The 27,464-nt window shown below is 40.6% G+C and overlaps 1 protein-coding gene across 10 annotated transcripts in view; it reads right to left on the bottom strand.

Annotated features, from left to right (window-relative positions):
• Positions 1-4,305: 4,305 nt before the first annotated feature.
• The window catches only part of CCDC62 (coiled-coil domain containing 62), a 40,532-nt gene continuing 17,373 nt past the window's right edge, over positions 4,306-27,464 (bottom strand). For 7 of the 10 annotated variants that reach the window (XM_054510542.2, XM_054510541.2, XM_054510540.2 and 4 more), the window contains 6 exons: positions 26,045-26,133; positions 25,597-25,712; positions 23,094-23,822; positions 20,574-20,730; positions 17,109-17,234; positions 12,163-12,489 (listed from right to left, as the gene is read on the bottom strand). In XM_054510542.2, the coding sequence (XP_054366517.1) occupies positions 12,343-12,489; positions 17,109-17,234; positions 20,574-20,730; positions 23,094-23,822; positions 25,597-25,712; positions 26,045-26,133 (1,364 nt within the window). In that variant the 3' untranslated portion in view covers positions 12,163-12,342. Of the gene's footprint in view, positions 4,609-5,858; positions 5,953-12,162; positions 12,490-17,108; positions 17,235-20,573; positions 20,731-23,093; positions 23,823-25,596; positions 25,713-26,044; positions 26,134-27,464 lie in introns of those variants that run through there. The other 3 variants (XM_054510543.2, XM_064578276.1, XM_045887757.3) reach the window with 2 other exon arrangements.

Here is a 27,464-nt window from a genome sequence, read left to right on the forward strand (position 1 = left end):
TGCCCCTGCGCGCGGGGGGCGCGGGCCTCCCCCTCGCTCGCCCCGCCCCCGGGCCCGCCCCCCGCTGGGCGGAGCCCTGGCCAAGGCCCCCAGCCCCTCCACACCTCCGCCTACCCCCCTGGGCCGAGGCCCTTTGCCCACATCCTCCACCCGGACTCACTGAGTCCTGTCTACACCAGAGCAGGATCTGGCCAACTGGAGAAAACTTGGCCGCAATGAATCTGACCAATGGAATCACAACTAGACTTTTTTTTTTTCCTTTTTTAGTCTTAATTTATGTGTGAAAATGCATACAAGTAAGCCGTCCGCTTTGTGCATCTCCAACGTAACAGCAGCTGTCATCAACGCGGGGCTGTGGGATGAATCTTCGGAGGCTGCAGGCTCCGTACGCGGACACCTTGCCAGAGCCGAGGAACTGCAAGGGGAGGAGGACAGGTAGGGCCGGGACACTGCGGACAAATCTGAACACAACATAGCGCTGGACCATCAAAGTGCATGGAAGAGACGCCACAGGAGGTCGTGGGAGTCTTTAAAAAACGTTATTGTTGGTTTGCTTTTTAAATTATCCATCACAAGACTGAAGTAAAAAAAAATATATATATATATATAATATATATATATGTATATATCTCACAGTTCTCCCGTGTATGCTATCAAAAGGTTATTTTGTTTCTGCTGTCCTCAGTTTTCCTCTCAATATAGGTGTGAAATCACCCAATACAGGTACTAAAGTCTCCCCTTGAAGAGGGAGAGTGATGCCTACATACCCCTGACGGTGGTCTCCCTTTCTGTAACTTCATGCATTAATCTCTGCCCGCTCCCAAACTGACACTGGATACTTGAAAAGCTGTATTTGACAAGGCTCTCTTCCGACTCCACCAAAAAGAAATTAACCATGTTTTATCTAATTTCCAATCCCTGAAAGGTCTCTTTACCTGAATAACAATGACTAATATTTATTGGTTACTATTTGCCAGGCGCTGAGCTAAATCCTTCACGTGTACTATTTCATTTTTAATCCCCAGCACCCCAGTCAACAGCTGTGGTCAAATAAAGACCACAGTAAAGGGGCTTGCTGGCTCCAGACCAGCTGTTTCTCAGACTCCTTTTTCCACATCGAACAAAAGCAAGTTATCCTGTGAACTTCATACTTAACACAGCATCTTCTTTCAAACCAGGCAACGACCCCTCTGGGTCGAGAACATCTGCCACAGTGACTTAACATTAGCAACCACCTACCGCTCTTTTTAATAATAGTTGGTTACTGGGGTCCAGAGAGCACTAAAATATCTCTAATGAATTATAATGCATCTGCTTGTATGTAAGCTTTTGAGCCCGTGGAGGGCAAGGACCACATCATCTTACTTCCTTTTCTAACCTCAGTGCTTAGAGTGCCTGGCACATTAGCAATGTTCAGTAAATGTGTGTGAAATGCAGGGTTGAGAAAGTGAGCAAATAATGCCCCATAATTTGGTATACTTCAACATATGGCCTAGTTTTATAAAACGAGCAGCGTGGGTCACAAGGGCATGAGCTTCCCCACTCTGAATTTGTCGAGGTTCATCTCTGGTAGCATCTTCGGGCAGGAGACCTGGTTCTAAGTACTGGCTCTGTCACTGGTCGGCTGAGATTCTCCATGTCATCAGAATTAGGGTGCCATTTTGGTGTATCTCCAGGGCTGTTTTCATGCTTCCTGCAGGCTACTACAAAGGCAAAGGATTTGGGTTACGAAGACCTCATTTCAAGGAAAGCCCAAGAAAGACAAACAGTAGGGTTTACATCATTGGGCTTACTGAAATGATGGGGCTGCAATCCCCACACTGCCTCACTGACACGTGTGTATGATCTGGCCCCAACCTCTCAGTCCAGCTTCATCTTGCGCCATCCTAGTCCATCAGGTCTGAAAATGCATCATGCTCCTTTCCACCTCAGGGCCTTTGCGTATGCTGTTACCATTGTGAGGAGTGCTCTTCCGCTTCCTGTTTGCTGGTTAGCATCTACTTATCTTTCAGCTCTTAGTTCAGGGAAGCCTTCCCTGAAGCCTCCGCCTTTGACCTATGCCCCTGATGTATGTTGTCACAGTAGCTTCAAGCTTTATTTCATAGCACTTACCAGTTTTTCATGAACTATTTGTGATTATTTAACTAAGGTCTGTCTCCTTCACTGTAAACAAGGATTCAGTCTGCTTTGCTCACTCTTGTGTCTCCAGTGGTCAGCAAAGCAGTATTTACCGTGTGCTCAAATTATTTTTTTTGTTAGATGTCCTAAGTGTGCATTTGGCTGAGAACCCAGAAATCATCCTTTATTATAGGACTGATTAATGTGTCCTCCTCATTTGATAAACTCCTCTCAAAGACCACTCTGGGTTTTTTGTTGTTGTTGTTGTTTCCCTATTTATTCATTTATTTTTATTTATTTATTTTTTTTGATGTAGTGTTCCATGATTGTTTGCATATAACACCACTCTGGTTTTTAACCTACCTTGTCTATTGTGGTCCTGATTAATGTGTCTGGTTTCTTCGTCTAAACCAACCTCACCCCACTGAGCCTCTCAATACCACGCTTTTCTACTATAACTTTTTAGGTAAAACTGTTGTTAGTGTTTACGTATTATCTTGATTCAGAATTTCTTCCTTTGGGGGTATTTCTATTTCACTTTAGAAGATCTGTCCACAGGGGGAGACTGGGTGGCTCAGATGGTTAAGCGTCTGCCTTCAGCTCAGGTCATGATTCCAGCGTCCTGGGATCGAGCCCCCGCATTGGGCTCCCTGCTCAGCGGGGAGCCTGCTTCTCCCTCTCCCTCTGCCTCTCTCCCTGCTCATGCTCTCTCTCTCTATCTCTGTGTCTCAAATGAATAAATAAAATCTTTAAAAAAAAAAAAAAAGAAGATCTGTCCACAAATTCTAAAATTACACTAGTCTCTTCTGATGGCTGAGATAATTTCTGGCAGGCGAATTACAGTACTATTCCTCTCAAGATGGAAGAATGCCGATGACAAAATATAAATGTTCAGTTTTATCTCGCAACTCTTTCAAACAGACCGAGGGCTGACTCTCCATAACAGAAACTGCTCACGTATTTAAATAACTTAGGCTGAGATGCATAAGTTGGTAATAATATTAAGATTCCCCACTTTTTAGTTATATGTGCTATAATTCACAATAACGTGGTGGGGTAAGATGGGTACTGTAGATACGGTAATCCTATGAGCTCAAATACATTTAGCCACAAAATAATTTTTGACTTTTTTCATTCTTTAGTTCCCTGAAATTTTCCTACTTCTTAGCATCTCATCAATGTTCTCCTTCTCTTTTCACTGGGCAAGCTGACATGTAGCCACGAACCTAGCATAAAGAGGAGAAATTTTCGTATTTTGTTTCTCAGACTGGAAATGAGCCTCTCCAGGGACATTTTAGGTCTCCAACAGCTCAGAATCAACTGTACCTTTCTCAGACTTCCTCTACACAAACCAGCCGTGCCTGAGGGAGAAAGCAAGCATTTATAAGGAACACAGCCAAACCTCACCCAATTTCTCTTTTCAGCACCCTAATTAAAAAGGCTAAATGGGGTGGCTCCTCCACTCTCAGGAAAATCATCTCTGAAGTAGCACTGAAACCTTTCAACAAAGGGGTATTTATACAGCACAACAGAACCTTGATATCTGCAATGCTTAAAAAAAATACATTCCCATTCCCGAGGAAATTAACTTGCCAGGTTCGGTTTCAAGGGACTAACCTTCCTTATTTTGCTCCTGTACAATAAAAAGAAACCCAAGAAAATTATTTTTTTCTTTATTATTAAAAATATTTTTTATTGAATGAAGCTGATCAATTCTCTTAGAAGGGACAGAAATGCACATAGTATATTCTTTAAAAAATTAAATTACAAGTTAAAAGGGAAGTGTTCTGGTTTTTAATGATAAAAAAAATGCATATAAAACTTGATCTTCCAGCAAGCTTTTGTTTGTGTAAGTAGATGGGACTTACTACAGACCCAGATGAGATGGGGCTCTGTTCAGCTTTGGGACAGAAGGACCTCAATTGTCAGTTAACTGAGGAGATACTTTCCGGTTAAAAATATTTTGTATCATATCATTTTATGTCTATTTTACACAGCAAAGTTCAGGGCTAAAGCCACAAAGAAGAGACTACTACTTCTCATATATCTGCAGCTGACTCTTGAGAAGCTGTTGGTTATAATTTAAATGTATGCACAGGTTTTTAAACAATCAGATAGTTAAAAACAGCATTTTACATGCAGGGATTCTCTATTGGATGTCCACACTTTTAAAGAGCTTCTCTAGTATTTAACTGTAGTCTGCATCTTTATAGAGAAGTCCTTTTCTCTCTGAGCATAATTCCGAGTTTGTATACAGATAATACACAGTAAGGTCTAATTTCTTACACATTAAAAAAAAATTTCTCCAACATGAAAATGGTCAGCTTGAAAACAAACAAAATATAGACGTTGAAAAATTAACTTTCAGTTTCTGCTTCCCTTTGGTATTAAATGTTGCTTACAAAGGATTACAATCCCCTTTTTGTTTTCAAGGTTAAGTATTAGGTATTGATGTCTGCCTCCTGCCTTCCAAAGATGAGAAATCAGCTTCTGCAGGAAGGAAACACAGAATTAATAAAACCAAGGCAAAGAGAGCATTGGGTGGTGTGCTCTTTAAGTTCCCAGCCTCTAAAAAATTAACTATACATCCTGATTTTTATCTACATAAGGTCATGCAAAATACCATAAATATGAAAACTTCTCAGCAAAGAGAGAGAAAGAACAGGAGAGAGGAAGAGGGCTACCTACACTTACTGCTTTCACAGTGTTCTTGAGATGCTCTCTGCTTACAGTGAAAGCATCTGAAATGATTATACTTTTTAACTTACCAAACTGGATTCTGAAGAAACTTTGCATTTGAAATGCAGGTTTGATAGAAGGAAACAAAAATCAAGAAAGTACTTACTACATCAATGAACCTTTTTTTTTTTTTTTTTTTAAAGATTTTATAGTTAAGTAATGCTTACACCCAACGTGAAGCTTGAACTCACAACCCTGAGACCAAGAGTCACATGCTCCATGGACTGAGCCAGCCAGGTGCCCCAGTCAATGAGCCTTTTTATAAAACTTAAAACCCCATGAAAAGACTTCTTTCCAGCCAAATGAAATGCTGAAGTGTTAATTTTAAGAGAGACAGAGGTGGGAGGGAGGGGCAGGGAGAGGGGGAGAGAGAATCCTAATTAGGCTCCATGCCCAGCGCAGTGCCCGACCTAGGGCTCGATCTCACAACCCTGAGATCATGACCTGAGCCGAAATCAAGAGTCAACGCTTAACCAACTGAGCCACCCAGGCGCCCCTGAAATGTTAATTTAGATTCTGATTTTGAAAGCTGTCTGTAGGGGCGCCTGGGTGGCTCAGTCAGTTAAGTGTCTGCCTTCGGCTCAGGTCATGATCTCAGGGTCCTGGAATCAAGCCCCACATTAGGCTCCCTGCTTGGTGGGAAGCCTGTTTCTCCCTCTCCCTCTGCTGCTCCCCATGCTTGTGATCTCTCCAACATGCTCTCTCTCTCTGTCAAATAAATAAATAAAATATTAAACAAACACAAAAAAGCAAGCTATCTGTATTTACTTCCTTGTGTTTAAAATTCTAGGCACTGAGATCAAGAACTTTTTGATCTGCATTTCTCAAATAATTGACATTTTACTGATTAAATTTAGAAGGTATGTATAAATAGGTCAAATAAGAGAAAGGATTACAGGTCAAACAAATGCATGGCCTTGACTCTACATTATCAATGTTCCCAAGTTACTTATTAAATATCAAGGGAGATAGAAGGGGAGATACACACAAAGGTGACTTACCTATGACCACAATGAACAGTGAAGCTGACTTTTGTTTTCTTCAGTTACTAAGAAAGGCAGTTTTCTGAGCTGACTCTTCTGAGACTTCTAAGTTCTACAAAACAACTTCAAAATTAGTACCCAGGAGAGAAAAACTGGACAATACTTAAGACAATACACAAATATAGCAGAAATGCCTTTAAAACTTAAGGAATTAATGAAATACAAAGAAGTAATTTCATACAACTACCATCCATCCAGCAAAGAGGTACTGATTTCCTATTCGTGTGTGGGGCCCTTTTGGGTCTAACTGCCTAGTAAGAAGGCTCTGTTTGCTTTACCACGTATGTCATCTCTTCAACTACGGCAATCAGCTAATGCCCAAATATAACTGGCTCTTTGTCAGCCTTAATATGGACTATGTCGTGAACCCTTAATGAAGACAGTGGTCATCAATAGGAATGAACAACTGTGTCACTGTTAATAAAGTCCCTACTAAGGGCTGATTAGCATTGTTAGTTGTTTCAGGAGATATTTTTTAAAAAGAAGAAGAAAAAAAAAAGGAAAGAGGAGAATGATACCTGGAAAGACATGGGTAGACGCAGGTGGTGAACTTCAGCTTGCAGGGTAAACCCACCTCCTCAGCCTCTTCCTCTTTCCCTGTGGGGCCTGCATTTGAGCTAGGCTAGGGTTATTCTCTGGGCTTTCACTCATGCTGCTTCCTCTCTGCTCAAACAGCCTTCCTATGTATTTTATAACCCGATGTATTTTATTTTATTCATTTAGAAACATTATTCTAATGGGAGAAGATATTTGCAAATTACCTAGTGGATAAAGGGCTAGTATCCAGAATCTATAAAGAACTCAACAAAATCAACATCCCCAAAATAAATAATCCAGTTAAGAAATGGGCAGGACACATAAACACACATTTCTCCAAAGAAGACATACAAATGGCTAACAAACACATGGAAAAATGCTCAGCATCACTCATTATCAGGGAAATACAAATCAAAACCATGATGAGATAGCACCTCACCCCTGTCAGAATGGCTAAAATTAACAAGTCAGGAAACAACAGGTGTTGGTGAGGATGTGAAGAAAGCGGGGCCTTTTGCACTGTTGGTGGGAATGCAAACTGGTGTAGCTGCTCTGGAAAACAGTATGGAGATTCCTCAAAAAGTGAAAAATAGAGCTACCCTACAACCCAGCAATTTCATTAGTAGGTATTTATCCAAAGGATACAAAAATGCTGATTCGAAAGGGTTCATGCAACCCATGTTTATAGCAGCACTATCCACAATAGCCAAATTATGGAAAGAACCCAAATGTCCATTGACTGATGAACAGATAAAGAAGATGTGGTGTATATATGTACAATGGAATATTACTCAGCCATCAAAAAGAATGAAATCTTGCCATCTGCAACAATATAGATGGAACTAGAGTGTATTATGCTAAGCGAACTAAGTCAGAGAAAGACAAATACCATACGGTTTCACTCGTATGTGGAATTTAAGAAACAAAACAGATGAACATAGGGTAAGGGGAGGAAAATTAAAATAAGATAAAAACAGAGAGGGAGACAAACCATAAGAGACTCTTAACTATAGAGAACTGACGGTTGCTGGAGGGGAGGAGAGTGGGGGGATGGGCTAAATGGGTGATGGGCATTAAGGAGGGCACTTGCTGGGATGAGCACTGGATGATATATGTAAGTGATGAATCACTAAATTCTAGTCCTGAAACCAACACTACATTATATGTTAACTAACTTAATTAAAAAAAGAATACATATCAAAACAAACAAATATTACTCTAAAAGGGATCTATAGGGTTTATCAGCCTGCGATAAAAAAAAGTTAAGAACCCTGGCAGACAACACCAACAGTCTCAAAAAAGCAATGAGGATGTCCTGTCCCATGTACTTGTCAAAAGTCCAAATTCAGATTCCAGCTGAATCTCTCCCCATTCCCACCCCTCAAGGAAGTAGGAAGCCTGCTGTGGGGGAAGGTGACGTGGTCAGCTGTGCAGTGTTTTACTCTTTCTTTCCTTTTTTCTCTTTTTTTAAATTACTGGGGCTCTTTTTAAATGGTTACTACACTGACAGAAAATAAAGATAACATGTTCTTACTCCCATCCCCTTTTGTACATGTGAAGAATACCACAGAAACCTTTCAGTATCTCGCTTCTATTCACTTAATAATACATCCCAGAAGTATTTCCACATCCAAGATCTTCCTTATTCTGGTTAATGGCTCTGTAATATTCCATCGTGTAGACATACCATCACGACTCCCCCAGTTCTTTTTTGCTGGAGACCTGGATGGTTTCCGAACTTTTGCTATTACAAAGCAGTCCTGCAGTGAAAAACTTGTACCCGGGCCCCTTTGTACACACGTGGGTGTCCTCGTAAGAGAGATTCCCAGAGTGACACTGGTATGTCAAAGGGTCAGTTCCGCAATTTTTAGGCAACAGTACCAAGTTCCCTGGCAGAAGGTCTGAATCACTTTGTGCTCCCCCAGCGATGTCTAAGAGTGCACTGCAGAAAAAGGCTTTGAAATAAGACCCTTGTTCTCAGCACCAGATGGCAAAAAATGGTCAAGCAGACAGGACGCTCAGAATCTTATCCTGCTTCCATATTGCAAAAATTAAGGATTTTTAACCAATTATTTGCTTTCTCCTGTAACTAGCTATACCCAGTTCATAGGACCAGACGAAGCGAGTTGTAAAGTACTTTGCCAAGTAGATTTGTTTTGTTTTAAAGATTTTGTTTATTTATTTGAGAGAGAGAGAGACAGCGAGAGAGGCAACACAAGCAGGGGGAGTGGGAGAGGGAGAAGAAGCAGGCTTCCTGCTGAGCAGAGAGCTCGATGCGGGGCTCGATCCCAGGGCCCTGGGATCATGACCTGAGCCGAAGACAGACGCTTAACGACTGAGCCACCCAGGCTCCCCTCTTTGTTTTTTTAAAAGATTTTATTTATTTGAGAGAGAGAACGTACGAGCACAAGCAGGGGAGGGGCAGAGAGAGAGGGAGAAGCAGACTCCTCATTGGGCAGGGAGCCTGACTCAGGGCTCCATCCCAGAACCGTGGGATCATGACCTGAGCTGAAGGCAGACAGACACTTAACCAACTGAGCCACCCTGGCACCTCTAGATTTGTTCATTGTTTTTACAACATTTCCAGAATTAGTTAATAATCTTCTAGAAAATTTATTACATCTGAAGCCAATATTTTTTCCAACTAATTCCAAATGATCATCTGATTCTGGCTATGGGATGTTAAGTAAGAGATTTAATCACTTTTCCTTACCAATAAGATGAAAGGTTGAGATTACGTACCTCTTCTGGGTCTTTCTAGCCCAAAAATTCTCTTAAACCAATTTTTCATCAACATCAATAGTTTTAGCATGTTTTCAGTCTACAGCTGAGGTTACTGTTTTGTTTTTTTCCTATCATGTCCATTCTAGGTATTTACTGAGCAATCTCCGTAGCAGATACTGTCTGTGCTACAATGGGAATGCCAAGATGAATAAGAGGGGCTCCTGAAGGTGCTCACAGAGAAGAGGAAGCCGAGCATGTAATCTGTCATGCACTGTGACCTGCATGTTCACGGAGACACATGCACAGACACAGATACATGTAACCGGGCCACGAGGACAGAAGTGAAGGAGCTCTCGATTTTATCTCAGATAGGAATTTAACATAAAGTCCTACAGAAGAGGTTAAGAGCCTGAGGCCATAAGAATGAGTAGGAGTCTGTCAGGCAGATCATACTGAAGGACGGTCAGTTCTGTTATAACAGTTGTTTGGGAAAATATGAAGATGTTCCGACATAGCCGATATATTAGGGAACAATTTGGGCATAATGTGAAGTTTGCATTTATTCACGTGCAACTTTGTCCACGAGAAACACTAGGTAAACTATACCCAGCTGGACTGAGCCACGGCATGCAGGAATACATACATCCACATGCACCCCTCAAACATCCGCTGGCCCCCCAGCTTCCCCGGTGTGTTATAAGCCACACCCACCCACATTTGCTGCTACAACTTCCCAGCAGATTACCTTCCTGCCACTTCCCAGTGAATCACAAGCTGCCATCTCCCTGACACCCAATTCGACGTGCAAACTTCAGGTCTCTTTCCAGATAAAGTGCCATATTTATTGCAATATTTATGTATTTCTTAACCACCCAACAGGTATAAAAACTCCTACCATTTTGATTACATTCCTGTCCTTTTTAATAAAAATGTATCATTGGCAAAGTGAGTGTTATGCTCCTAACCCCATTTTTCCTGTAAGCTGTACAGTTTTGCACTGTGTGGACATATTTAGGAATCCATAAGTTGTATTACAGAAGTAATGTGGTTATCAAAATATTAAACAAGGCTGTGATATAATAATATGCACCCTTTTTTAAGTTTTAAGTAATCTCTACACCCCATGAGGGGCTCGAACTCACGACCCCAAGATCAAGAGTTGCACACTCCACCGACTCAGCTAACCATGTGCCCCTTGCACTTTTTTTTTTTAAAGATTTTATTTAGGGGCGCCTGGGTGGCTCAGTTGGTTAAGCGGCTGCCTTCGGCTCGGGTCATGATCCTGGAGTCCCGGGATCGAGTCCCGCATCGGGCTCCCTGCTCGGCGGGGAGTCTGCTTCTCCCTCTGACCCTCCTCCCTCTCATGCTCTCTGTATCTCATTCTCTCTGTCTCAAATAAATGAATAAAATCTTTAAAAAAAAAAATTAGTTAAAAAAAAAAAGATTTTATTTATTTGAGAGAGAGATAGCATGAGCAAGGAGGAGAGGGAGAAGCAGGCTCCCTGCTGAGCAGGGAGCCGACGTGGGACTCAATCCCAGAACCCTGGGATCATGACCTGAGCCGAAGGCAGACAGAATCTTAATAGACTGAGCCACCCAGACGCCCCTGTACCCTTCTTTTTTTTTTTTTTTTTAAGATTTTATTTATTTATTTGAGAGACAGAGAGAGAGAGAGCATGAGATGGGGGAGTGGCAGAGGGAGAAGCAGACTCCGCACAGAGCAGGGAGCCCGACACGGAGCTCGATCCCAGGACCCTGAGATCATGACCCAAGCGTAAGACAGACGCTTTAATCAACTGAGCCACCCAGGTGCCTCTGTACTCTTCTTTATTAAAGCATTAAATAATAAGATCTAGCAGCAGGTCTACTATTCTATAATTCTGAGGTAGTGCTGAGTTATAAAGGATATTTCAAGATATCTGCAGTAACTGTAATGTGATATGAAACCATCTATGATCTCTACTAGGGACAAAGTCACAGGCTTTACATACTACTGTGGCTTGTTTCCTATATTCATAATTAAAGGAAATGCTAAATTTCAATTAGAGGTTAGTTAAAATAAGCTTATGTGTGATTTCTATTCCCAAAGTTTATGGATCCCCCAAATTCTATTCAACAAACTGATTAAAAATCTCTGCCCAAAAAATCCATAGAGGAAAAAAAAGTAGATTAACAGTTGCCAGGGGCTAGGGGAGAGGGAATGGGGAATGACTGCTAAAAGGTACAGGGCTTCTTCTGGGATGATGAAAATGTTCTAAAATTGGATTAGGGTGACGGTTACACAACTCTGTAAATATACTAAACTACTGGATTGTACACTTCACATGGAAGAACATTGTTATGTACATTATATCTCAATAAAGCTGTTTAAAATAAAAACCCTTATGAATACTTAAAAACATTTTCTGCACCAAAGTAAATAAATTGCTTCACTAATGCTTTAAAGAGTTTGTCAAGAAAAAAAAAAATCTTCCCAGAAAGCACCACAAAGTCCATCAGGGTTTCCACTTTGAAAAGCTCGTATGGCATACATGGTATATATACTTTCAAAAATCACTATTTTGGGGGCCCATTATTCAAAGGTAATCTTTGAAACTATATTGAAGCTCAAGGCAATGAGCGTGTTGATTCTAAAATGGTTAATGTTCTTGGGGCGCCTGGCTGCCTCAGTTGGTGGAGTGTGCAACTCTTGATCTCGGGAGTTGTAAGTTCGAGACCCACGTTGGGTGTAGAGATTACTTAAAAATAAAATCTTCAAAAAAAAAAAATAAATAAAACGGTTAATGTTGTAGTTTCAGATCATCTGTGTCACATGGAAACAGTGCCATGGAACTCTGAATCTAATAAAATACCAATATGATGGAGAGCCAAGCAAGCAATACCCCCACCAGAGAGCATTTCATCCAACAAGACAAGAATGTCCACTCTCACTTTTCTATTCAGCATTGATATGGAGGTCTTAGCCAGAGCAATAAGGTAAGAAAAAGACATAACCTAAAGATTAGAAAAAGAAATTCTTTATTTATAAATGACATGACTGTCTATGTAGAAAATCCTAAGAATCTACAGAAAACCTACCAGAATAGGTGAATTTAGTTAAGAACAATTTACAAAAGTCAACTGTAGTCCTTCATACCATCAACAGACAATTAGAAAGTGAAATTTAGGGCGCCTGGGTGTCTCAGTCGTTAAGCGTCTGCCTTCGGCTCAGGTCATGATCCCAGGGTCCTGGGATCAAGTCCCGCATCGGGCTCCCTGCTCGGCAGGGGGTCTGCTTCTCCCTCTCCCATTCCCCCTGCTTGTGTTCCTGCTCTCGCTGTTTCTCTCTCTGTCAAATAAATAAATAAAATCTTAAAAAAAAAAAAAAGTGAAATTTAAAGTATCATGTATAATAGCATCAATAAACAAAGTAATAGGAATAAAATTAACGAAAGATATACAAGACACCTATGAAAACTACAAAATATGGTTAAGAGAAATGAAGAAAGACCTAAATAAATGGAGATATATACTCTGTTCACAAATGTCAATTCTTGAGCACGTGGGTGGCTCAGTCGGTTAAGTGTCTACCCTCGGCTCAGATCATGATCCCAGGGTCCTGGGATCGAGCCCCGCATCAGGCTCCCTGCTCAGCGGGGAGTCTGCCTCTTCCTCTGCCACTCCCCCTGCTTGTGCTCTCTGTCTCTTAAATAAATAAATAAAACCTTAAAAAAAAAAAAAGTCAATTCTTCCCAAAGTTATCTATAAATTCAATGAAATCAGAATATCAGAGTGTATTTTTATAAAAATTGACAGGTTGGTTCTAAAACTGCTATGGACCTCAAAATATCTAGGAGAGACAAAGCAATTTTGCAAAAAAGAACAAAGTAGAGCATGTATACTACTTGATTTCAAGACTTTCTACAGAGTTACATAATCAGTACAATGTGGTCTAAGGAGAACAACCAGATCAATAGAACTGATCAGAGAGTCCAAAAATAGACCCTTGTACATACAACCAACTGATTTTCAACAAAGTCACCAAAAGTAATTCAATGAGAAAGGACAGTTTTTTCAACAAATGGTGCTAGAACTGGATATCTATGTGAAGAAAAATGAACCTGATCCTTACTTCATACCTCCTGCAAAAATTAAACTGAGATAGGGGCGCCTGGGTGGCTCAGTCGCTAAGCGTCTGCCTTAGGCTCAGGTCATGATCCCAGGGTCCTGGGATCAAGCCCCGCATGGGGCTCCCTGCTCGGCGGGAAGCCTGCTTCTCCCTCTCCCACTCCCCCTGCTTGTGTTCCCTCTCTCGCTGCGTCTCTCTCTGTCAAATAAATAAATAAAATCTTAAAAAAAAAAAAAATTAAACTGAGATAAACCATAAACCTAAACAGAAATTTAAAACTTTCAGGAGGAGAAAATATTCACACCCTTGGGGCAGATTTCTCAGGATACAAAGAGCACCATTTGAAAAAAATTGATAAACTGGACTTCATCAAAGTTTTACCTTTCTGCTCTTCAGAAGACACTTAAGAAAATAAAAAGGCAAACCACAAACTGGGAGAAAATATTCATGATATATCTGACAAAATACAAGGCCGTGTGTGCAGACTATGTTAAGAACTCTTACAATTCAATAGCAAAGGAAACAATTCAAACTTAAAATGGGTAGAAGGCTTGAACAGACACCTCACGAGAGAAGATACCTGAAGAGCCAATGAGGATGTGAAAAGATGCACATCATCAGGTTATCAGGAAAATACAACTGAAGCAGGAACCAGATGCCACTTCACATTTACTAGGACGGCTAACTAAAATCAAGCTGACAAAACCAAGTGTTGGCAAGGATGCAGAGACCCTGGAACTTGCACACACTGCTGGCAGGGACGTAAAACCACCTTGAAAAACAGTATGGTGGCTTATTAAAAAGTTAAACATATGACTGTCCTATAACTAGTGATTCTACTTCTAGGTATTTGCCTTAGAGCAATAAAAACATGTCCATTTAAAAAAGGCTTATATAGGGTGGCTCAGGCAGTTAAGCGGCTGCCTTCGGCTCAGGTCATGATCTCAGGGTCCTGGGATGGAGCCCCACACTGAGCTCCCTGCTCTGCGGGGAGTCTGCTTCTTCCTCTCCCTCTGCCCCTCCCCCCACCCCGCTTTTGCTCGCTCTCTCTCAAATAAATAAAATCTTTAAAAAAAAAGGCTTATAGGGCGCCTGGGTGGCTCAGTTGGTTAAACGACTGCCTTCAGCTGAGGTCATGATCCTGGAGTCCCGGGATTGAGTCCCGCACTGGGCTCCCTGCTCAGCGGGGAGTCTGCTTCTCCCTCTGACCCTCCCCCCCTCATGCTCTCTCTATCGCATTCTCTCTCTCAAAGAAATAAATAAAATCTTTAAAATAAATAAATAAATAGATAGATAGATAAATAAATAAATAAATAAAAAGGCTTATATAAAAATGTTCATAGCAACTTTATTTGTAATAACCCCAAACTGGAAACAACCCAAATGTCCCATCAACAGGTGAATAGACAAACTGTGGTCTATTCATACAACAGAATACTAATCAGCAATAAAAAGGAGTGAGGTACCAACATATACGACGACATGGAGGAATCTCAAAATAATTCTACTGAAAGAAGCCAGACAAAGACTACATACTGTATGACTGCATTTACAGTAAGTTATAGAACAGGCAAAAGTATTCTCTCATGATAAAAATCAGATTGGTAGTTCCCTGGGGTGGGTCTAAGGGAGGGGTCCACTCCAAAGAACATGGAGAAACTTTCTGGGGTGATGGAAATGTTCTATATCTTGACTGGGATATCGGTTACATGAGCATATATACGTTTATCTAAACTTACTGAACTAGTGATCTGTACTAGTTTTCTTTCTTTCTTTCTCTCTCTCTCTCTTTCTTTCTTTGAGAGAGAGAGAACTCGAGCTGGGAGGAGGAACAGAGAGAGAAGCAGACTCCCCACTGAGCACGGAGCCTGACTCGGGACTCAATCCCAGGACCCTGAGATCATGACCTGAACTGAAGGCAGACGCTTAACTGAGCCAGCCAGGTATCCCATGGACTAGTTTTCATTAAAGAATGAGTATATATGCATTAAAGGCTACAAACAATTGATTTTAAAAGAAGTATTTCAGTGTTCTTACAGACCTTTTTTATTTTAGTTTTTCAGTCAGGGATACAAAAAATTTAATTTGATGGCTTTCAAGTTATCTTTATGCACACAGCACACCCAAGTAATGTACCTGGTCTCTTAAATTTAAAGCATCAGTTCAAAGCTCTTACTTGACAGATTAGGAAAATGGAGCCCAAGTATCCTGATTTCAAGTTCATTGTTCTTTTCACTATTTATGTTAAGGCTATAAAATCCACAAAGCAACTTACATCACTGCTATTGAAATGTTACTATGCTCAGAAAAAGCAATTAAAATTAATTTGTAAAACACTCCCTGAAGGAATGACAGATTTAGAATTACTATTTTGCAATTCCTAATGAAATAATAGATCTAGGGACACCTGGGTGGCTCAGTCAATTAAGCATATGTCTTCAGATCCGGTTATGATCTCAGGGTCCTGGGACCGAGCCCTGCATCTGGCTCCCTGCTTAGCAGAGAGCCTGCTTCTCCCTCTCCCTCTGCCCCCCTCCCTGTTCTCGCTTTATCTCAAATAAATAAAAAATTAAAAAAAAATTTTTTTTAAATAAAGAAATAATAGATCTGAGTAATAATAATCAAAGAATGCTAAAATCATTAAGTGAACTTTATGATAATAAAAGCTCAGGCTGACAAACTCTTGAATTTGCGATCAAGCTTTACATCCTCAAGTAGCACAACCAGATATTAGGATCTTCCTGGTATGATGGAATACGCAGCAGACGGCATCATCAGTGAAGGAGTGATGCCAAAGCAAACAAAAACCCCAAACTGATCCCAAGTCTAATCAAGTCACTAGATCTAAATACCAGTTCCTAGGAATCATGGAGGATAGGGGAATGTGTTAAATAACAGTGAGGACAGTTAGCAAGACCCAGAATGTGGGAAATGCTACAGGACAAATGACCCAATGTTTCTTCCACAAATTAATGGTATTAAAAAAATGAAGAAGGAGGGGGCGCCTGGGTGGCTCAGTCGTTAAGCGTCTGCCTTTGGCTCGGGTCATGATCCCAGGGCCCTGGGATTGAGCCCCGCATCGGGCTCTCTGCTCAGTGGGAAGCCTGCTTCTTCTCCCTCTCCCACTCCCCCTGCTTGTGTTCCCTCTCTCGCTGTGTCTCTCTCTGTCAAATAAATAAATAGAAAATCTTAAAAAAAAAAAATGAAGGAGAAGAAAAAGGAGGAAGTAAGAAGGAAGATGGGGAAGGACCTGTCAGTGATTAAGACTTTACTATTTTTTCAAGTTTATTTTTTTTTACTAATCTTACTACACCCAATGTGGGGCTCGACCCGAGATCAAGAGTTACATGCTCTTCTGACTGAGCCAGCCAGGTGCCCCTTAAAAGATACTTTATTATTTTTTTAAGATTTTATTTATTTATTTGAGAGAAAGAGAGTGCATGAGAGAGAGCACATGCAGGGGGAAGGGGCAGAGGAGAGGGAGAAGCAGGCTCCCCACCAAACAGGGAGCAGATGCCCAACCAACTGAGCCACCCAGGTGCCCTGTAATATTCTACTTCTGTATTTGAAATTTTCTATAGTAAAACATATATTTTTTATATCCCCAAGAATTTATATTCATAAACCCAGGCAATCAGGAAGAGGAAGTTTGGGTGCAGTGACACTGGAGTGTGATTTTTCCCTCATCTTTAAAACCAGTGTGCTACCTCTCTGCCTCAGAGACATAAAGGAACTTTCCTTCTAATAGAAAGGGATGCCCGACCAGTGATATTTGCAAATGAGTACTCAGTGGAATATTCAGATACACAGATGGGGTCAAAAGAAAAGTAACCACATACGTTTCTGGCATTGCTGCTGAGATTCTCAGAGCTGATGGGGAGCAGAGTACTCAGCTCCAGGTCTGTAACCATCTGGCGAGACTCTGCCAGCAAACGCTGAAGCTTGCTTGTGGGCGAAAAGTCATCCTGGGAAAACAACACAATGTAAGCATTCAAGAAATCAGGAAGCATTTTTAAATGTTTATAGTTACAAGTACAATGTTATAAACACAAATGTTAACTACCCATTAATATTTCTCTGACTTTACATATTATATATCAAAGCAGGACATTAAATACTAGAATAACCAAACTCCATTTATTTCTTAGAACCTACTTAGCTAGGGGCACGTGGGTGGCTCAGTTGGTTAACTGTCTGACTCTTGGTTTTGGCTCAGGTCCTGATCTCAGGGTCATGAGATCGAGCCCCAAGTCGGGCTCTGCGCTCCGCACAGAGTCCGCTTCAGATTCTCTTTCCCTCTCCTCTCCCAGTTGTGCACACTCTCTCGCTAACAAATAAATCTTAAAAAAAAAAAAAAAAAAGTACCTACTTGGCTAAATAATTTGATTTCAACAGAACTTACAACAAATTAAGTAACATCTATGTGATAAAAAGAATTATAGGCTAGGGTGCCTGGCTGCCTCAGTAAGTAGAGCATGCAACTCTTGATCTTGGGGTTGTGAGTTCGAGCCCCACACTGGGTGTAAAGATTAAAGATAAAATCTTAAAAAAAAAAAAAAAAAAGAATCCTAGGCATTGTTTAGCTCTCCTAAATCCACTTTCTAAAGCCATAATTAGCATGCTAATTAATTAGTATTAGCCAAAATACTTGCAAAATGTAGCTTTAACACTAAAGGCTTGTAAGCTTTTTAAAATATGTGGATATGTGCCTTAGTTTGTTCTTGTTTAATTTTCAACTTTGGGACCTGAAGTTTTAGCATGACAACTCTCAAAAGTACCTAGACTAATTTTTTCATTAAGGAAAGTTAATTCTGGGCGCCTGGGTGGCTCAGTCGGTTAGGTGTCTGCCTTTGGCTCAGGTCATGATCCTGGAGTCCTGGGATCGAGCCCCATGTCAGGGCTCTCTGCTCAGCAGGGAGTCTCTGCCTCTCCCTCTGCTCCTTCTCTCTCTCACTCTCTCTCTAATAAATAAATAAAATCTTAAAAAAAATAAATTTAGGGGAAGTTAATTCTAGGGGCACCTGGGTGACTCAGTCAGTTAAGCATCCGATTCTTGATCCAGGCTCAGGTCTTGATCTTGGGGTTGTGAGTTCAAGCCCTGCACTGGGCTCCAGTCAATTCTAATTTTCCAGGAACAAAAATGATCACTAGTGACCTGGATCTAGAAGATATGTGTGTGCATGCGTGCATACACACAGACACACAGGCACAAACCTAAATATGTATGTATATAAGGACTACATAAGCATGCAATGTCATATATTGCCTCAGAAAAATAGGTACAAATATAGAAAAAAAGGTCTCATGGAAGCTAAAAAAGATAGTAGCTAATACCTGAAACCATACCCACAATGTACAGGGATCCTATTCATCAAAACCTACGCTCCTTTGGAATTCCTTCCTCTTGAGTCCCTCCTCTCATTCTCAAGCAACATTGATCTGTTTTCTGTCACCAGAGACTAGTTTGCATTTTCTGGAATTTTATATAAACACTTTCATACTTTTGTCTGTCTGGCGTCTTTCATTCAGCAGTAATTATCTCGAGATTCACCCATGTTACGTATGTGTAAGGAGTTTATTCGAGAAGTACTCCATTGCATGGATACACCACAGTTTGTCTCTTTACCTATTGATGTGTATTTGGGTTGTTTCCAGTTTTCCAGCTAATACGAATAAGCTGCTTTAAATATTCACATGCAAGTCCCTGTGTGGACATGCTTCCATTTCCCTAGGAGTGGAATAGCTGGGTCATATGATAGGTGTATATTTAACTTTTTAAGAAATTATCGACGTGTTTTCCCAAATGAATTTCCCCACCACCAGTGAAAGTCTGTGTTGCTCCAGATTCTAGTCAACACTTGGTAGAGTCGATTTTTAACAAAGAGAACTAACACTCATCAGATACCTGTTAGGGGCTAGGCCCCATAGTATCACATTTAGACCAAGCAACTGTAATGTTATTATTGCATATTTGCACATAAGAAACTGAGGCTCAAAGAAAGTAAATAATTTTACTCAGGTCATTGAGCTAAGACAAAGCAAAACAAAGATCTGAACTCAGATCAATTTCAAAGCCCATTATCTTCCCCCCAAATAAGACCAAAAGTAATTAAGTTCACTTGAACTTATTTTCTCTGTGAAAGAGCTGCAATGAAGATCCCATTTATGGTGAAGATACTGACTGGCTCATCCATAATAGTGACAATGTAGTAACAACCTCACTGACCATCAGGAGGAGTGTATTCAAATCAATGGACTACACATCAGTCAAAAATCAAAATGAAGAGACTAAGTCTTCAAGTATGGGCATGGATAAATGTCACAAAATATTCACAAAGTTGGAAAAAATCATATTGCAAAAGGATAGAGACAGTGTTTTACCACTGATGTACATTTTATTTTATTTTTAAATATTTTATTTATTTGACAGAGAGAGCAAGAGAGCACAAGTAGGGGGAGCAGCAGAGGGAGAGGGAGAAGCAGGCTCCCCGCTGAGCAGGGAACCTGACAATGTGGGACTTGATCCCAGGACCCCGAGATCATGACCTGAGCCAACAGCAGACGCCTAACCAACTGAGCCACCCAGGCGCCCTTATTATTATTTTTTTTAGATTTATTTATTTAAGAGAGAGAGCACATGTGAGTGTGCAAGAGCAGGGGGAGGGGCAGAAGGAAAGAATCTCAGACTCCCCCCTAAGTGTGGGGCTCAATCCCAGGGCCCTGAGATCACGACGTGAGCCAAAATCAAGACTGGGATGCTTAACTGACTGAGCCACCCAGGCGCCCCCATTTATGTACATTTTAAACATAAAACAACATTATGTAGTGCTTAAATATATATTTTTACATAGGTAAAAGTGTAAGAACAAGGATGAATGCAACTTCAGGATAGTGATTAACTGGTGGGGGGCTGGGGCATGGGGAGAATGGTGCATGGGACTCACACTTTATCTGTAACATTTTATTTCTCCAACAAGAAAAATAAAGCAAATATGGCAAATGTAAACATGTTAAATCTGAATGTAGGTGCACACTGCTAGTTATAGCCTTCAATATATATATACATGTATGTATATATATATCTACCTATCACCTGGAGGGCCTGAGGGACATTTTAACTAGACTTAACTATAGGAGAATATTTTAAGGAAATTCTGACTTCGGTTAAATGACGTAATTAAAATAAAAAAATTGAAGAATGACCAAAATTAAGCTCACTAAAAGCAGTACTACAGAAGAATTAAAAGTACGTTGGGGAGAAGTTTTGCTTGAATAAACTGGGTATTTCTAAGTAAAACACAAACCTTGTCAGTGGATAATGGTGCCTCTTTGTTGAATAACAAAATCTTAGGTGACTTCTTTGTATCAGAAGAGGGCTCTGTCTCTATTAATTTCTCATCCTCTCTTGTGGCAGATTTTGAAGAACCCAAACAGTGGGAATGCTGGATGGCAATTAGCTCACTATAAATAATAAAACCAAACAGAAACAGACAACTTAAAACAGTATCAAACATATTATCACCCATAGTCTTATACTTAAAAGTATCTCAACAGGACCCCCCCCCCAAAAAGTTGTTTTTCTTTTTAATGAAGAAGCTCAAGTTTGAGTAGAACATTATAGATTTGAATGGAATACTTGAGTGGAATATTATAAATTAATGCATATACTCTGCAGTAAGAATTAAATCAAAATTCTTAGTGTAAGGGTTAACAACAGAACAGAGAATTTCCCTCCCCCTTCCAAAAACAAGAAAACAAAAAAAGAAGGTTCAAGGGACAGGATCATCCAAAAGGGAGGAAAAAACCTGTGAAAATTTTGGGTTTTTGGTTTGTGAAGTTGATTTTTGTTAATGGTTTTTAAAAGTCCTTTTGTGAAAGTAGAACAGCATTGTCAGCTATTAATTCTTCTGTAAGTCCTCAGTATTAGAGAAGAGACACATGCAGCCACGCGTCTGGTATGTTCTTAAAGTGTGGGCTCAAGCGGAGTGAACTGCAAAAGCTGTTCTGGAACAGACCAGAGGCACTGGAGCCTCCTCCTCCCACGTTCCCCACACCTGAAGGAGAACAGGCTGCCGCGGCTTCTCCCTCTACAGCTAGAGCCCTATTTGCCATACGGAATGGTGGTCTGATAATAGAGCAGGTACACAGTAAGTTCTTATAATCTAAGGAAAACTAGGAAAACATAATTATCTTTTGTTTAATCACATGTTTGGCATGTGCCGTCTCGGCATGCACCTCTGCCCACAGCACAGGTCGTTTGGGTTATTTCAAGCCAGGGAGGTCAAAAGGGTCTTGAAACAAAACTCCAAATTTAAATTTGAATTTCTTTCCTATGCTAAATTTAAGATAGGTCCAACATGCTCTTAAAACTAACATAAAGTTTTCCCTTAATATATATGCGTGTTGTTTGTTCAGTAGTGAACAATGTGCAGCTGTGCCCTATTGATACTTGCAATTATTTTTTTTAAAGATTTTATTTATTTATTTGACAGAGAGAGACACAGTGAGAGAGGGAACACAAGCAGGGGGAGTGGGAGAGGGAGAAGCAGGCTTCCCATGGAGCAGGGAGCCCGACGCGGGGCTGGATCCCAGGACCCTGGGATCATGACCTGAGCCGAAGGCAGACGCTTAACGACTGAGCCACCCAGGCGCCCCGATACTTGCAATTGTTTAAAGAAAATCTTTAATATGAATAGATAACATTTAGTGGGACAACCATTTTTTTTAAAGTTCACAACTGACAGAATAACTATCTGTATGATTTTTAAATGACTCAGGCTCCTCAAAGGGCCAAAGAAAAATCCAAATAATGAAAATAACAGAAAGAAATTTTTATCATAAGTCCTAGGAAAGTCAGTGTGATGATTAAAATAAGGCTCTCAATATAGCAACTTTGTCCTTTCTGTAATTTAAGATCCAAGGGCTAGCTTTTAAAAATAGCAAATATTATTATAGCGCCCCTCAACCACAAGAGTTAGCAATTCTAACAATAAGACGAGATTGAATAATGCAGCATATGCTAATAACTAATCCATTTTCTCCTCTTAAAAAAACTATTAACTTTTACCAGCTTGTTACGTAAAAAAATTTTTTTCTTGCATGATTTTAAAAAATAAGAAAGTTTGGGGGGGCGCCTGGGTGGCTCAATCAGTTAGGCATCTGCCTTCGGCTCAAATCATGGTCCCAGGGTCCTGGGATCAAGCCCCACATCCAGCTCCATGCTCAGCGGGGAGCCTGATTCTCCCTCTCCCATTCCCCCTGCTTGTGCTGTCAGATAAATAAATAAAATCTTAAAAAAAAAAAAAAAAAGGAAAGAAAGTTTGGGAGATGTAAAGTGAACAGAAAGGCAGAAGCAGTTGGATATGTAAATATGCCATTGGGGCGGGGGCGGGGTGGGGAGGTGGCCAGCAAAATTCTTATCAGGGGTCTAGGGAGTGTGATCTCTGCACAGACAGCTTATCAATTCACACTAGATCCAGGGGTGAGGAATGCTCTGGGGCAGCATTCTACTCTGTAAAGTGACCCCACTGTTAGTTTCTTTAAAAAAACATATTTGCCCAACTCATGACAACTGGCTTTGTTTTCAAACAAAACCTTTGCCTCAGAAGCTGTCCTAGGTACAAACTCTTCACTGGAATCTAATACGGTCTCCGCACAATCGAAAACTCAACAGCCTACGTGCTGATAGAGAGAGTACCGGGTCTGCCTCAGACACGACTTGTGTTCGCAAACACCGCTCTCCACGGAGCAGCAAGCACTCGGCGGCTACTGCAGCCCCTTCCGTTTCCCAGCATCGGCGTCGCCCAGTACGAAATGTTACTAACCTCGTGGCGGAGTTGTATTTCCTTCCACCGGCACCTTCTGAACAAGTACACACAGATTTATGGCGAACAATTCTTTGCACTTTAGAAGGCTTGAAAATGCTCATCCACTCCATGTCAGACATGTGGCCTGGTGCTTCAATGATGAAGTTACTCGGGTGGCAGCACTTGGATTCATACATGTCACTCTCCCCAAGACAGGTTTCATTTTTATGGCAACAGGAGACTCCAGACCTTTCTATGTCATCCTGACTTTCAACATCCAGCTTTTCTGGTTGTCTGGAACCAGAACAGCTGGCCAGGCCCAGGTACACATTGACATCATGCCACTGTTTCTCATCAGATAATGAGGTGGATGTTTCAGAGAGTTGTTTCTCTTCATTCTGAATCCCGATCCCATTACCTTTTGGTGACTTTGCATGGATCTTGCACAATGTACTTTTGTTTTCTGATTCGATCTGCATTTTTCCTCCCAGAGACCAAGACTTTTGCTTCTCCAGTACGTCTTTTGTAAACAGAGATGAGACAGCAACTACACCTTTTTCCCCAAATGAAGTATTACCCTGTCGTTTCTTCTCTTTGCACAGATCACAAGGGCTCCTGTCTGACCGATTTTGCTGAATCAACGTGGTCTCAAATTTTGGATCTTTAACCAACGACTTCTGATTTTTCTCCCTCTTAATACCGACTTTTGGGTGGTGATTCTCAAGGTCTGACAAACACATGTCTCTGCTGTGGTGGCATCACAAAAAGCAGAAGTTATAAGATACACTTGATACTGTCCCTTTAGATATTTCCCCTGAACCTTATTCGTTGAGCTAAAGCCTATTAAGACCCATCTGTCTGAACTGAAAACATAAGGGAGAATGTGTATTCTTTCCTCAGAGCCTGATTTCAGCCCAACTGCAAGGAAGTCTCTCTGACCAGCAGGCCCACATGCGCACTTTCCCCTTCCCGTCCTCAACTCCCACCGTGCTTACTGCCAATACCGCAGTCCTCGTTTTACTGTGTGTATCATCTACTTAATCAGGCAGCAAACTTCCTATTATAACTAACTATATTGTTCACTCACTCTCATGCACATATCCTGTCTTTCAATAGACTCCTAAGTTTCTTAATATGTAGACGCATTTTTAATCCTCCTGGCACTTTAGGATAGCCTTTCACAAACATTAAGTGTTCTGTAAATACTTGTTGATTGATCTGTTATTTCCTCTTCCTAATTCTGTTAGTTTCACAGTAAACAGAGGTAAAGCCAGGACTGAAAGGGGACAGAGACTCAAGGAACAGAGACACAGTGGGAAGATACAGCATTCACGGCCATCCCAGTTATCTGCTGGATATTTATATGGCGACATACTGAAAGCTGGTCTAAAGTAAGAATGACAGGTGTGCATAAAATGAAAATATATACAAACATGATAAAACTTTTCATAAACTGTCTTCAGGTATTTGGACATGGAGAGTTCGGAGCCCTCAGAAAACTCAACCCCCACCTCCTGGAAGAGCACAGGCCACTCCACACTCTTAAAGAACAGCCTCACTCATCTAGCCCAAGTGTCTCCCAGGGGCAACCAAGTACAGAGAAGGGAATAGCCAATACGGTAGGGGCTTTGGCCTGTGCGAGCACTCCGGGCCGGTGTGGTGTGAACCAGCGGTGGCAGCAGCCAGGGCACAAAGCAAGAGTGTAACACCCCCAGCAGAAGGCCTGGAAAGAAAAGCAAAGCCGGCACAGCAGTCACTCTGTGTAGCAAGAGCTGCTCCTTCCAGCGGTTCCTGCAACTACTAACTGCCAGGCCAAGGAGCCGCACGGTCACACCTGGTGGCCAGGAACTTCCCTAATTCCTGTTCCCATTCATGACTCCTTGTCACACTTCTGTGTGGAAAAGTAGACTAAATTTAACTGTGGGACAGTTATATGCCTATTAAATTAAACCACACCTCATATATTTATATTTTAACTTTACAAAACCAGTTTAGTTCACACACTGATTATAGGTAAGAAAAGGTGTCTCCTTCTATTAACAAGGAAAACAGGAAAATCCAGCTAAAAGCAGAGATCACCCTCAGCTAGCTGAACAACTACTACAGTTATTTATACCATTCGTTCATGTTTTTTTCTTTTAGGCAACTACCATATCCTATGTATCTTTATTTCCCCATTCCCAGCCCAGTGAGTGCTAAACACTAAACTCTGAGTCCGCATGAAAGAGTAAATGACTCACCTCTGGTTTCTACTTGAGCTCAAAGTCTTATACACAACAGACACACAAATAAGACTAATGAATTTCTTTTACCAAGTGGCTAAATCAGGATCAGGCCTAAAATTCTAAGATCAGGTCTCATTACAACCCAGGATTATAACAACAATTACTAGCTCATATTTATTGACTCCCTACCATATAGGAAATGATAGTAGATACCGGCCCATAGTAAGTACTTCATAAATAGACTGAATGATAAAATAAAATACAAGATCATACTAACAGCATCTTGCTACGATTACCTGGACTCCAGAACCTTTGATTCCTCCATCTTTGAGTCATATATCTGTATTAATTCCTGAGAATTTTCCACATTAAAATTAAGAAACTGCAGATCACTCTGTTGTTTTACATAAATCTGCCGTAGATATTGATAAATCAATAAGATGTGACAACTATAATGAGCCAACATTCAAATGCTAAAACAGATCAGTGATAGAGAAATATGCTAAATATGTTTGCTTTTATTTTTCCTATGTTAGCACTCAGATTTGTTAGTATAACTAGTTTCCAAACCTTTCATTACCATAAGCAAGATCCTATCAGCTATGCTAAATATGACATACCTTTAATGTAGTTAGGATTCCAAAAGCACCATAAACAAAAATTGACAGACACACACTTTTCCTAATTTGATGTTTGTTTATAAATGCTTCCCAAATAGTAAGAACAGTATAACTGGGGACATACCTGTCTCAGATTATGCAGTTCTGCATTTGTACGTTCTTGCTTTGACTTTGCAATATCAAGTAACTCATCTTTCCTTTTTTCTCTCTCTGCTATTTAAGAACAAATATTATTAAAATATTTTTCATCAGCCATATCAACACAAACCTTTTCATTTCCAAAAATTTAGTGTTCCAGTAACTTGTTTTCCCCTTGTTCCTGAACTTAAAATTTGCAAAATGCATGGCTGGGAAGAGCTTTAATCTGTGATTCGGACTAGATCTTTCACCAAATCTGAAAATTTTCACAATATAATTAATGGTGAGTCAAAAAAGGATTCAGAATTGTATCAACTATATGATCAAATCACACTGTATGTTTGTATACACAAACACACAGGAAAAGTCTGAGAGCAAATACACATAAGTATTTAAAAAAGCTTTTTTTGGGAGGATTAATGACAATTGTTTTCCTCTCTGTTTTTAAGGGGGGCGGCATGATAAAATACATATTACTTTTTAAATTTTTTTCACATTACATGAGTAACTTATGAATGCATTTGCATTGTAAAAACCCAAACAACATATTACCTCTATCAACAGAAAAAAAAATTAACATTACAAGGTATAAAAAAATAAATCATGATTTTTACCAGTATGCAGGTGAGTCTGATACAATCTCACAATCAGGCCCTTCCTATATATTGTCACTGACCAAAGACCAAAGATATTTGTGTTTATGAAGTGCCCGCATAGCAGATAAACTTGCCCAGCATTCCTTTAAAGATTTTCTACTTCTTGGGTGCCTGGGTGGCTCAGCTGGTTAAGCAACTGCCTTCAACTCAGGTCATGATCCTGGAGTCCAAGGATCGAGTCCCACATCGGGCTCCCCGCTCAGTGGGGAGTCTGCTTCTCCCTCTGACCCTCCCCCCTCTCATGCTCTCTCTCTCAAATAAATACATAAAATCTTAAAAAAAAAAAAAAAAAAGATCTTCTACTTCTTGAAAACTCTTCACCTGATAGGTAATTAAGATTCCGAATTCTCTTGAATACACATAGTTATATACTCAATTTTTCTCAGTGCAAAAAGACAGCAAAGAGATAATTTTTTTTTTTTAATCTTCATTATTTTACAAAGACCATCAACACTTTGCTGAAACACGGACACGCCACTAACTAGAGTTAGGGCACAAGAAAGTCATATTCTAAAAACAGTTTCAGAACTTGGTAAATGAGGGGCACCAGGGTGGCTCAGTTGTTAAGCGTCTGCCTTCGGCTCAGGTCATGATCCCAGGGTCCTGGGATTGAGCCCCGCATCAGGCTCCCTGCTCCGGGGGAAGCCTGCTTCTCCCTCTCCCTCTCCCCCTGCTTGTGTTCCCTCTCTCGCTGTGTCTCTCTCTGTCAAATAAATAAATAAAATCTTAAAAAAAAAAAAAAAAGAACTT

Source organism: Mirounga angustirostris, unplaced genomic scaffold (assembly GCF_029215605.1).
Source record: "Mirounga angustirostris isolate CCGP_5_RB_7025 unplaced genomic scaffold, mMirAng1.0.hap1 SCAF_14, whole genome shotgun sequence".
Classification (NCBI taxonomy): domain Eukaryota; kingdom Metazoa; phylum Chordata; class Mammalia; order Carnivora; family Phocidae; genus Mirounga; species Mirounga angustirostris.